This window comes from Struthio camelus, chromosome 1 (assembly GCF_040807025.1).
Source record: "Struthio camelus isolate bStrCam1 chromosome 1, bStrCam1.hap1, whole genome shotgun sequence".
In the NCBI taxonomy this organism is placed as follows: Eukaryota; Metazoa; Chordata; class Aves; order Struthioniformes; family Struthionidae; genus Struthio; species Struthio camelus.
In genome coordinates, this window is record NC_090942.1 from 56752208 (window position 1) to 56764391 (window position 12184).

General features: G+C 47.0%; 2 protein-coding genes and 1 long non-coding RNA gene across 3 annotated transcripts in view; 2 read left to right on the top strand and 1 right to left on the bottom strand.

Annotated features, from left to right (window-relative positions):
• Positions 1-472, bottom strand: part of ACO2 (aconitase 2) — a 23485-nt gene extending 23013 nt beyond the window's left edge. Inside the window, exon 1 of the mRNA XM_068940935.1 lies at positions 319-472. Coding sequence (XP_068797036.1) covers positions 319-354 — 36 coding nt within the window. The 5' untranslated portion in view covers positions 355-472. The remainder of the gene's footprint in view (positions 1-318) is intronic.
• Positions 461-7753, top strand: PHF5A (PHD finger protein 5A). Its single transcript, XM_068940943.1, has 4 exons — positions 461-828; positions 2284-2307; positions 3758-3924; positions 7051-7753. The coding sequence occupies exons 1-4, from the start codon at positions 777-779 to the stop codon at positions 7138-7140; spliced, it is 333 nt and encodes a 110-aa protein (XP_068797044.1). The 5' UTR covers positions 461-776; the 3' UTR covers positions 7141-7753.
• Positions 7754-8553: 800 nt separating this feature from the next.
• LOC138067012 (uncharacterized) lies at positions 8554-11948 on the top strand. The gene is made up of 3 exons (XR_011140690.1): positions 8554-9928; positions 10691-10865; positions 11854-11948. It is a non-coding gene; the product is annotated as an uncharacterized lncRNA (long non-coding RNA).
• The last annotated feature ends 236 nt before the right edge of the window (positions 11949-12184 follow it).

The window sequence follows — 12184 nt, forward strand, 5'->3', positions numbered from 1 at the left end:
CCCCGTTCACCTTGCGCTCACCTTGAGCCGCGGCCGCGGCCCCCGGCGGGAGGCGCCGCGGCCCCGGGGCCCGGGACGCGGCCGCGCTGCCGCCGCCGCCCGCCCCGCTCCGCCGTCGCCATGGAAACGGGGCCCTGGGCCGCGCCGGGGACACGCTGACCTACACGCGGAGGCGGGGACGCCGCGGCTCGGCCCGGCCCCGCGCCGACGATGGCGGCCGCCCGGCGGGCGGGTAACGGCCCGCGGCCCGACCGCCCCCCGCCCGCCTCCCGCGCGCCGCGCCGCGCACCGCCGAGCCGCCGCCGCCGCCACCCTCACCCGCAGCCGAGCCGCCAGGACGCAGTACGGCGCCATTTTGTTCACTGACAAAGATGAAGTCGCGCCCCGATTACGTCAGGCGCCCGCTTTAAGCCCTCCGGCGCGTGGGCGGGGCTAGCGGCGATCCCGCCCCTTGGCGGCGGCGAGCGCGGCGCGGCCGGGCCCGGCAGGTCCTGGCAGGGACGTACCGCGGAAGATAATACTGCGGGCGGCCGGCCTGCTTGGGGGAAGAGGCGGGGGTCTCCGCTAAACAGGAAGGGAAACCGCGGTGCGAACCCGCGCGGTAGGTTTGCTTTACAGCTCGGCGCGCGGGCGCGCGTCGGCGTCTCTGTTTGCCATGCCGTTTTATCGGGAGTCCTCCTCACCGCTGCCAGGACCGGAGGGAGGGGGGGAGCAGGGCGGTCAGAGGTGAAAGGTTGCAGCGGTGGCGGCAGCGCCAAGCGAGGTGCCGCGTCGCCATGGCCAAGCACCACCCGGACCTGATCTTCTGCCGCAAGCAGGCGGGCGTGGGTGAGTCTCTGATGCTTCCCCCCTAGCTCCAGCTGCCGCTCTCCCTCCGCCCTCGAGGGGAGAAGGCGCGCGCGTGGCCGTTGCCGGCCGCTAGGAGCGCGCGTGGCCGTTGCCGGCCGTTAGGCGCGCGCGTGCGGCCGTTAGGCCTGGCGCGGGGGAGGGGCGGGCGCCGTGGTCTGCCCTGCGTTCTGGGTTCTTCCCATCCAGTGGGAGAAGTGGCTTTGTAAGGGCTTGGCCTTCAGGAAATGAAGACCCAGGCAGGTCGACTCGTTGGCATATGTGCGACGTGAAGTCCCCTTGCCGTCATCTTATCTTCCTAGATGCTTTGCTGTGAGAGCTGCCTGTGAAGTGCCGGGTGTCTCTGGGCCCCTTGAAACGCAGCTGAACTGTTTTAGTGCATACATAATAATTGCTTCTTCAGATTAGCGGAAAGAACAGATGAAGTTACTGGTTTTATTGAGAAAAATATCTTTTTGAGGCTGTTTGATCCTGTTGTGTTGGCCAGGTCAGTGCAGCCTGGAAAATGAGGCTGAGACTCCTGCCAGCACTAGGAGCTTCTTCCTAGTTGCAAGACAAAATTGTGTCCTGGTTTATACCTGTATACGGATAATGGATTTTATTGCTGTCCTTTGGGTCAGAATTTGTGCTGCTGAATCTTACTTAAAGATACTCGTATCCAGAATTAGAAGTCGAGCTCACTCTTTCAAATTACTTTTTCCCTCCTTGTGAGAGCAAGTTTGATGTATGTTTTCTGAGAGAAAATTGCAAACACAAATATAAGCCTACGCTGTTCTTAAGAAATCTTTTCTTAGAATAGTTAGTGTAGCTAAAGGTCTACCTCTATTGAAGATGCATTTTCCAGCCTGATGAATCCCTTGACTCCACAAACGTCTACTGAGTGAATACTTAATCTTTGTTGAAGCGAGCGCCTTGGCTTACAACTCTTCAGGGCTTGATATTTATGGCCTTTATTAAGTTAATAACGCTGTTGTGAGTTTCCTAAACCAGTGATAAGACTTTTAAGATGCACCTAACTAGCTTCATGTTCTGAAGTGAACAAAATATATGGGCATTCTTAAATCAAATGCCCACTTATTTTTCCCTCTCTTAAACGTGACCTAAATCTCATTATAACCAGTAGAAAGGCCAAGACTTGTGTGTAGGATTTCTTGTGGTCAGGAATATTGGATATGTTTAGAATGGAATGATTAGTATAGTTTTTTACGGTCAACGTGAAGGGTGTCATTGAGCATTGACAGTGAATCTAACCTTTGATCTTAGCCAATTACTTATCATAAGCATGTCTATATTTACATTCAGATTGTTTTTATGTTTTACTTTTAGAAGACTGTTCAATGCTTGAAATAAAATTGACTTTACATCAAGTCTGTATTAATTTGTATTTTACTTGTATTTCTTCCCAAACTAATTTTGTGTTCCTCTTTCATCTTACAGCAATTGGAAGACTGTGTGAAAAATGTAAGTATAGCTTCTGCATATAGTTGCTTGAGAAAATTGGTGTGTGATTAGAGGATGCGGTTTGGATTTGGGGATTGGATGCTATTTTTGCTCTACCACCAACTTCCGACAGGAGCTTGGACAAACCGCTCTGAGACAGGAAGAGTTACTTTTCTGATGCAAGTCCAGATCAGTGAATATTTATAAAGATCAGTGCTCAAATAGACTGTCACACAAATGCATGCTATTCTAGTGTATATACTGCCAGCATTTTAAGTCGCTGAGGCTGTAATGAGTTCTTGATTCGTTCCTTGTAACCTGTTTGTAATGCAAAATGATCAGCCTGATCGCTTCAAAGCAGGAAGAAAAAAGGCATTTTCAGAGACTGACTTCTTCATGCTTTGATAAAGGTTCCCCTCAGAATCTAGGAGCGCAAGAAATGGAGAACAAAGCCACCTGGTGTTAGAGTAGATTAAGAACCACAGAATCAAATGCAGTTTTCAGCTGTAGAAGAGAGGAAAGAGTTTGATCAGGCATTAGATCCTTGAAGGGGCACAGTACAAATGAAATCAGATGACTAGTTTGGGACTCAAAAATAATATGAAAATAAGCAAAGCGGGGAGAGACTTCGTCTGAGGCAAGGAGTTATTTTCAAGAGCAATTCAGCAGTGAAACGGTAGTACCCATTAGTAGTAGTTGAGGGCTGTCATGATGGAGATTTAAGAGCAGGTTAGATGAGCTGTTTGTGGGAGTTAGGATTAGATGGCTTGGGAACTGGTAATAGGATATGAAGCCTTTCATCTCTAGGTCAGTGTTTTGGATAAGGCCCAGGACAGCAGAGACTGTCGATGGCATCTGATGACTGTTTTATATGAGTACTTGAGTTTCACTCAGTTCCTTGTGAGAGAGCCACTTTACAAAAGTTGCTCTTGATGTTTACGCCAGTTTGCCCTTTTCTTGGCCTTCTCACAGATGAAGGATTAAAAAGACCACAAGTACTAATTCTTGTCTCATCTCTTGGAAGCCAATAACTCCAGGCTCTTGTTGATGGGGCACTGTAGGAGAAGTTCATACTGCTGCTTCTGTGTGGGGAAAGACGCTGATCCTGTCAGTCCTGTGCTTTTTCACAAGTGAAAAATTAAGGAAAAGCTGTATAGTAAAAGTAATGTTATGATATAAGCAGGTGTTGGTTAATCACAGGAGATGTAACTAGCTTTCCTCTCTGATTGTCAGTGCAAGATCTAAATTAAAAAACAAACAATAAAAAGTATTTCAGGCTACTAGCCCTTGTTCCTCTGAAGTCAGCATGCAAATACGAAGGGGCTGCCTGTGCTTGTAAAATAGGTTTCCTCAATTGTGTTGTATTGTCTTTGAGCGTACAGGCAAGTTTTTGGACTTGGAAGCTATTCCTCTTCTATGTGGGGGTGTAGAAAAGGACATTCTGTAACCAAAGACTGTGCTGTACTTTCAGGTGATGGCAAATGTGTGATCTGTGATTCGTATGTGCGGCCCTGCACTCTTGTGCGCATATGTGATGAGTGTAACTATGGTTCGTATCAAGGACGCTGTGTGATCTGTGGAGGTCCAGGAGTATCCGATGCCTACTACTGCAAGGAATGCACCATCCAGGAAAAAGATGTAAGTTGTCATTCAGTCTCCTATTGAACTGGTTGTGTCTTTATATAATAGCCATGCTTACCTTAAAAGGGGCTTGGAGCTAGTGAGATAAGTAAGCTTTGGGACGTGGGACACTTGCTTCTGCTACTAATACTGCCGCTGGTTTTCGCTACGTTGTACCTTTCTTGCCCTGTTGGTCATGCTAACATGTCTTTGTATAGCATTTTGAGATAGCCTAGCAAGCGGTGCCTTAGTTCTCCTGTGCCTTTCATCTCACAGGGTCTTTCAGTACAATGCACTGAATACTCGTGGTTCACTTCCTCCACACACTGCTTGTTACTGCTTCACGTTGTTATCTTACTCAATCTCACAGTCTGTTTTATCGGGGTCAGAGATATTTCAGATGCTGCAAAGGCTGATGTTTTGGTAGGAGCAGCTTGTAACTAAAAGTCCATGATCAGCCACTGACCAGCGACGTGTAAAGCCTACCAAATCACAAATGATGTTTTCCTTTGGAGTAGGAAATAAAGTTAGATCTTAGTGTCCTGTGTCCTTGCTCCATTAATTGTCTTTTGCGAGTTTAAAATTTCCTGTATACTTTCACTGGGATATTAACTTTTTATTCTTATCTGGAATGGCCTATATTGTAGATATTTCTTTTTCTGCCAACACTTTCTGGTGCAATGATCCCATATTTCTGTAGTCAGTACTGTTTAATCTTGCCATATTGAAAGATAAAGACAGCCACCGTGCATGTGAAGTGAGGCAGCTGTTCTCCTCTGACTCGGTGTTTGTTGATATCCATCACGGTGAATGCAAGATGTGAAGAATGTCACCTGCAAACGAAGTAGCAGAAAGACCTTAAGAAGCAAGAACGCAACGCTTAATAACAATTGGAATATCCCCAGAATATGGATGTGATGGCTGTGAGAGTGTCTATTAAGGCCTGTTTGGTTTTGGTTTTAATAAGCCCCAATGACTGAGACAGCCTTCTCCTTTGCAAATAACATCTCCAGCAAACCCTAATGTCGGTAGAGAACATGCTGAGAGAATGGTTCCGATTGATTTAGAGGAACAGGTTCAGCTGACTGAGTTGCTGGTTTAATTTTCTCCAGCACCTGTATTTTCTCCAGAGGCCTCCAGCTAAATTCAGGACAGGCCCAGTCTTAATTTAGTCGTAAGATCTGATGACCATAATTTGTTTTAATATCTAAATGATATATTTGGATAAAGTGCTGTGATGGTGGTCCTGCCTCTTACTTTAGAGATGCTATGAGAAATAGTAAATAGTTTCATTAACTTACCTTTGGAACCGAGACACCTGACTTGATGAGACACGAGGTTTGGTGTCATTTTTACTGATTCATATTGATTCCGTGCAGGTGTTTTTCCCAATCAAAGCTCTCTTGTAGCTTATGTCTGGTTCAGATCTGAAATAGCCAGTTGCTCTGCGAGGCAGGATTGTAGAAAATCTAGAGCTGGAGCAGCAAGGGAATGATAAGTCAGAACTGAGGTATTTTGACAACTGGATGGAGGCTGCTGTGGGTGAAGACGGTTGTTCTGTACCCGCAAACTCAAACGTTAGGGACCGTTGCAGATGTGAAGCTGCAGATCTGAAATAGCAGACTTGACAGGATTGACTTGCAGAATTGACAAGTGCTGGCACAGGTTTAGGATGCCCAGACTGAGAAAAGTTAAGTGTAGTACATGTCACAATTGTGGTAGTTGGTGCTGATATGAACAAGAAAAGCAGATGGACAGAGCTCTGCATCCGAAGTTCTAACGCTCTAAGGGTTGAGTCAGAGCAGTTGATCTTCCTTCATTCCCAGACAAAAACTGAAATGGATAATGGAGCAAGCGAGCAAATCTCAAAATGGATGAGGTGAAATGCTGTTGGGCACAAAGCAAAGGGCCTGGTTTCTCTTTGTCCTGATGGAGGGAGGAAGGCGGTATTGTTTCAGCTCAAATTCTGTTTGTGGGTAGGGGCCAAGATCCTGCCTTGTCATCCAGGACAACTGTGAGTTGCAGAAAGTAATCCTTCCTTGGGGACAGGAGCATGTTCATATGCTGCCTTCTTCTGAGGAGGTGGAAGAATGAACAGAGCCCTGCAATAAAGCTGTCGAGTTTGTCACAAACTCCCTGGGTTGTGGGAGGGAAGACTTGGAAGAGTCCTGCTCTTGGGATGCGAAAGCGAATCATGAGACAATGGGTTGTGGTAGGTGTATGGGGAAGGAGCGATTTATTTTTCCCCTCTCCTGTTATTTCTGCCATGCAGACCCTCCCCACCAGGGTGCTTCTCCTGCACAGCTGCAGGTATTGGTGGGGCAACTTGGGTGCAGTTTCCACAGTGGCTGACATCTCCCCGGAGGCTTTCTGTATCTAACCCACTTGGGCTCGCACAACAGTCAGGGACGTGTGTTCCTCCGCCTGCTGGGCCCCTCAGCACAGCTGCCATTGCCAGCCGCAACATTTCACCATCAAGTGGACCGCTGGTATACAGAAAGGCACATATCTCTGATTTGTATTCAGTTGTTTGCAACCACACCTGTCCATCCCTTTTACTCTTCTTGTGGCTGTCTGTCTCACCATCTGCTGGAGCTGGGGTACAAGAACTTCTCCGTGTAGCTGCTGCGAATAACCGTTCTCTCCCGAGATGACCATGGCCTCTCCAGAATGCAGGAAATCTGAGATTCAGCTCTGCTGTCACAGCTGAAAAGGGGTCTGTAAACACAAGAATGGCTTGGTGACATCTAAAGCAACAAGATTCTTTTTGGCTAAGGATGGGAAAGGTTATTCCCCTGGTCCCTATAAATCCTGTGTATCCTAATTTAGAAAGAATCCAGTCTTGAGGCACTGAGTGTCCCCCTCATTAAACTGCTGATGTTATACAAGCTGGTTTCCATCTTCACCCTGAGGAAGAATATGTGCTAGAGTGATGTTAAAAAGGTGTCCACCCTCTTTTCTATTTCCACTCTCTTGCTGGTAGTAGCCAGGAGAGTTGAGGGCAGTTTGCCTACGCAGGTGTCCTGAGATGAGCCTTAATGCCAGGGTAGGGAGAGGGAACTGTGAACCTGCTGAAACTGTTGTGTGTGATGATGATGTTGTCTTGTTTGTCCATGTCCTACCTCTTCTTTTCTTCAATTCCAGCGAGATGGTTGTCCTAAGATTGTCAACCTGGGCAGTTCCAAGACAGATCTCTTCTATGAAAGGAAGAAGTATGGCTTCAAGAAGAGGTGATCCTACCTGTATGGGGCTGCACCTGCTGTCGGGTTGGCGAGAGGGTCCTGGAACATCTCTGGACTTGCTGTTATTGAAAACCAGTTGATTATTTTTCTAAAACAATACAAATTCAGTAGTATTCTTGGGGGTTGGAGAAGTAACAGACTGAGTGGGCACTGGAACCTGATTAGAGCTGAGTATCAGAAAGAACAAATGAGGGTTACTGTCTTTTAGCTTTTCAGAAGTTTTGCTAGTACCTGCTCCAGCCCACTGTAAAAATCCTGGTGAGCAAGTGGAGGAGACCAGCTCAGTAAAAACCAAGAGCCCTTTCCGATGTGGGGAACACCTTGCATCTGCTCTTACCAGCCCCCCCCCCCAGTTGGTAATCTCCCCACATGCCTCTACTGAAGAGCAGCGTGCCAGTCCCATGTGTCCAACCTGCCCCCCCCCCCAAGACATTTTCATGCTGCCCTGTTTTGTAGGGAACCTAGCACTGCTCATGGCTGGTGTCTTCCTAGGGACAGCACTAATCTGTTTTCTTTGACAGATTAATCCAAGGCCCCGTCTGTAACTGTTTCTGTAGAATGCATACCAATAAAGCTTTTTCTTTGGGCTTTTTTGTATAACAGAAGGATTTCTCTCTGGTTTATTCTGTTCCTAGCTTCTCTGGAGCTTTCTGGGGACACACAGGATTAGTCCAGCTAGAACTGCACAATGGGTTATCTGGTTTCTGACAGTGTCTGCTTATGGCCATGTGACCTTGCTGCAAGGAGCTTCAGGGAACAGCTATTGCTTTTGTGTGCGTGTGATCCCAGCGACTGATCATTTTGTCCTGTAGCATGAGGATCGCTGAGCTTGTAACCCTTATCCTAGCTAATACGGCTGTGGATGTTGTTTCACCATGCAAACATCCAATCCCTTTCTAAAACCTACTAAGCTATTTGACTCGCTCTCCTGTTCTTGTGAATAAGTTAAAGCCTTCTCTGCTGTAACTGGAAACCAACTATTGTGTTGTAGGCTATTAGTCGTATGCATGCTGAAAACCAGAGCCTGCTTTTTTTTTTTTTTTTTTTTTTTTTTGTCAAATACCAGTACAGCCTAAAAGCAGTCTGTGTGCTCAGCAGAGGCCTGTGACCAGATGCCTTACATGCAGAGGCAGAACTGAGTTTTCTACTAGTGAATTTGTTCCCCGGATGGTAAAATTAAGGACCTAGCTCACCATGCCATATTCATATTCTGACCAGAGTCCATGTGCTACAATAACTGGATTCCCTTTACACAGTCTTGGGAATCTGATCCTGACTGGGAAGCTCGTGTCACGGCCAGTTATCAGCTATGTTAAATTCTGTATTTCTTTAAAAGCAGCCCATGACATGCAGTTTTTTTTTTTTTTTTGTACTTGCAACTTTATCACTTCATCCAGAATTTATCACTTGCTCTCAGCCAGGCCACCCAGATTATCACACTGGGAATGCAGAAGGTTTGTACATATCTCTTCTTTCTTTCCTGGAAGCTTCTAAAATAATGAAGTGTTCTGTGAATGCAGAGGGCAGACAAAATTTGAATTTTCTGTCTCTTGGAGTTACTGCCCCTGGTGCAGGGACTCCTAGAAGATCTAATTTTACAGCAGCCCTTGTTTCTGAACGTTTAGCAGGATCAGCCAAGCAGGGGTTGCCATAGAGATAAGTTTCCCATCCCTTTCCCTTGAAAAAAGAGCTGATCATACTTATTTTCTTGGCACTCCTGGTACCCTCACTCTCTGATTGCTGGGTATATTGGTCTACATTCTGGCAGCAGTGCGAGTTAAGCTGCCATTTCTAGTTGTTCTGAGTCACTGGGCAGGTGGAGAGAGGGGAATAGGCTTCTTTTCCCCTTTGCCTTGTTTGCTCGGACAGCGCTGGGGAGAATGCCAAATGCTGCTGGTGCTCAGATCAGTTCAACGCCACTGCCTTTCTGCTACCTTTAGAGCATGGATGGGACATTGCCCTAAAGCTGCTAATTCAGAAAGGGTAATGGATACAGTTGGTGTGGTAATGATTTCTATTCACCAACATATCAAACCCAGCCAAGGCCCCTAGAAAAGTGCAATATTTTGTATGGAAATAGAGATAAGCAAAACTAAACTCACTGAAATAGCACTGATCCAGTGGAAAGAGATTTCCTGACAGTACTGGAAACTAAAACACATACTAAAAGGGCAAGCTTCCCTGGGGAAATAAAAGGGGACAACAAATGTCCTGCTGCTGTCTGTCTGCCAAGCCCTGGAAGGGCCTCGTCAGACGGCAGAAAGTCTTAAGCAGCCTGACTCAGGCTGTGTGCTGTGGAACGCTCGCACGGCAGCTGCAAGGAAGGGCGGGAGGGACGCTGCGTCTCTGTAGCGGCTGAACCCCCGTGGTGCTGGCTGCGAATCCTAATTACGTGGAGCTAAACGTGTTTTCCTGCTGTTACTTTTCTAGACAGGGTTACTGGTTGGTTTTCTTTTTATCAAAAGGATGTTATGCCATAAGTTTAAACAAAAAAATCCCTTTATTTCAAATGTTTACACTGAGGGAAAAAACATGACAACTCTTGGCCTATTAAGTAATTGGCCTCTTTGTTGCCAGTACTAACAAGGCATCCATAGGTTCTGATGCATACAGATGTTCCCTGCTACACGCCCCTTCAGATCAACTACCTGCCAGGGGTGATAACTTACCAGCAAGCTCAGCAAACAGCTCTGTAACGCACCTCCAGTCCATTGAATCATCTAGACCTTGCCTTGACAAAGCCCTCGAGCCTGAAGCATTACCCTTTTAAAAAACTGAAGGTAGGTAAATGTCTTGAGTTTACCTGTGAGCTTTCCCTGGGGGAGTTGCACAAATGAAATCCTGCTGCTGAAAGCTTATCTTCAGAGGAGCTGTTATCTTCTCATTATGGGGATCAGCTGGAGATGTTGTTTTGCCTATTTCAATAGCAGGAAAGAATTTTTTCATTTCCTTGAGGTTGTCACGTGACTTGAATGTAAAGCGTATTCAGGCTATGGGAGTGTTAATTATGCCCAATTATAACCTGACTGCCCTTCCTTGGCATTAAATAACCCAGCAGAACTAGCTCTGTCGTGGCGGCTCGGAGATTCCTGTGCTTTCCGTGTGCATGTGATTCAGGAGCTTTGCTTTGACGTAATAGCCAAATGGTCGAGAATGCAGGAGCGGATACTATGACAGAATTCCTCCGCGTGCATGTGTACAAGTGCAACCAGATAATTAAAGGAACACGGTCAAGACACAAGTATTTTAAAGACTTCTAACGTGTAACACCCTTTTAGTAACACCTTAGTGAAACAACAACAGCATTTTAGAAATGTAATTGCCTTTTTTTTTCTTAATGCTGCTAGAAATAGCCCTGTCGTTTTAATTTTCCTGATCTTTGGCTGGCAGCATGATTTTGTTTCCAGCAAAGCAAGGGAGCATTTGAAAAAAAAGGCATTCTCTTGTAACGATATTCATTTTAAACTCGAAGCGATGGAAATAACGCTGCTCATAATAGCTCTCATAAATCTTCTCGTTCTCTCTCCCCTCTTCCCCTACAGGAAAAGTTAAGAAAGAAAAAACGTTACTTGTTTATTTAACTGGTGAAAAGACCAGCAACGATGGCTGTCAAAGCCCTGCGTCTAGAAAGGACAATATAAATAGATTTCTCGCTGCACAGCCTTGCCTGGGTTCAAAAGAAGTGCATCCAATTCCATGGCAAAAGCAATACCTCAGGTAAAGCATTCCTGAGTGAGGGAGCGTAAACAAATCCCAGAAAGATCCAGAGGATCTTTGTGGGGAAAAGGGCAAGGGAGGAACTTTATACTTTTTGTTGGGGGGGGGGGGGGGGACGGGACAGTTGCTATGGAGAATTATTTAACCAGAGGGACACAGAGCAGCTCGGGAGGCAGTCGTGGTCTCTGTCCCTCTTGAAAATGGGAGGTAAGGCTGACATTTGACCATACCTCTGTATGTTGAGAGGATCCAATTACAAGATTACATGTGACTCTGCGGTGCGATTTTCTTGAGAATTCTTCAGAATGAAGGAAAAAGAGGAAGGATTTCACAGGCCCAGCCCTCGGCCAGGCAAACTCCTCCCGTTGTGGCAGCGGGCGCGCCGATGCTGCGTGGCCCTACAAGGCCACTTCTCCCCTCCACGGTCTATTGGTGTCGCCTCTGAGGAAATTGTCTGAAAGATGGCCGGGAGGGCCTGGGAGCAGCGTTGCTGGTGCCAGTTCCGCTCGGCTGGAGCTTTAGCCTGCTCAAATCTCTCTTTTAACAGGAGCGCGCGTACGCTACGAGAGCCCTTTGCACGGGGTCTGTCCTTGTCCCAAGCGCTTCTGCTCCCCGCAGCGCCTGGCGTGCCCAGCGCCGTGCCAGCTGGCCGCCTCACCTCGGCCCTGTGTTCTCCGACCAGAAAATACGTGAGCTGCAGGTGCCTGTTAGGATTTTCTTTGTTTTCCTCAGAACTAGCAGCAGGGCCAGTTTAGCAGAGGCAATGTGGAGCCCCGTGTTGTGGCAACTGGTGCCCTATAACCCTGTGTGGTAAGACCGTATGCGAGAAAAACATAATAACCCCTGTAACGTGCTTCACTGGGCATTGCTACTTTACGGAGACTATTTCTTTCTTGCCGCACCTGGATATCACGTCATACCCTGAAGCAAGCAGACTCGTTTTTAAATCATTAGCATTTGTTGACTCTTACCCTTTCTTTATTTGCAGAAAAAAAACAAAACCCACACATTTCGTGGTACGTGAACAACTTCAGTTTGCTAATGTTGCAGCAGAGGCTCCTCTCAGTGGTGTCTGACCCTTTGGGCAAGGGTAAAGACCTATGATTTGCCTGCAACGCGAAGAGCAGAAGCCAGATAAGGAATCTGGACGGCAACAAGGGCCACTGATTTCCACAGCGGCGTCCTTCCCTGGGACAGCATTGGCAGCCCAAGTTGCGCCAGCTATGGTGCCAGCTTACGTAATTGCTTATCTTGCATTTACGCAGAGCAAGCCCTACCTTCCTAAACCAGATAAAACCTTAAAATAATGTGCCACTGCC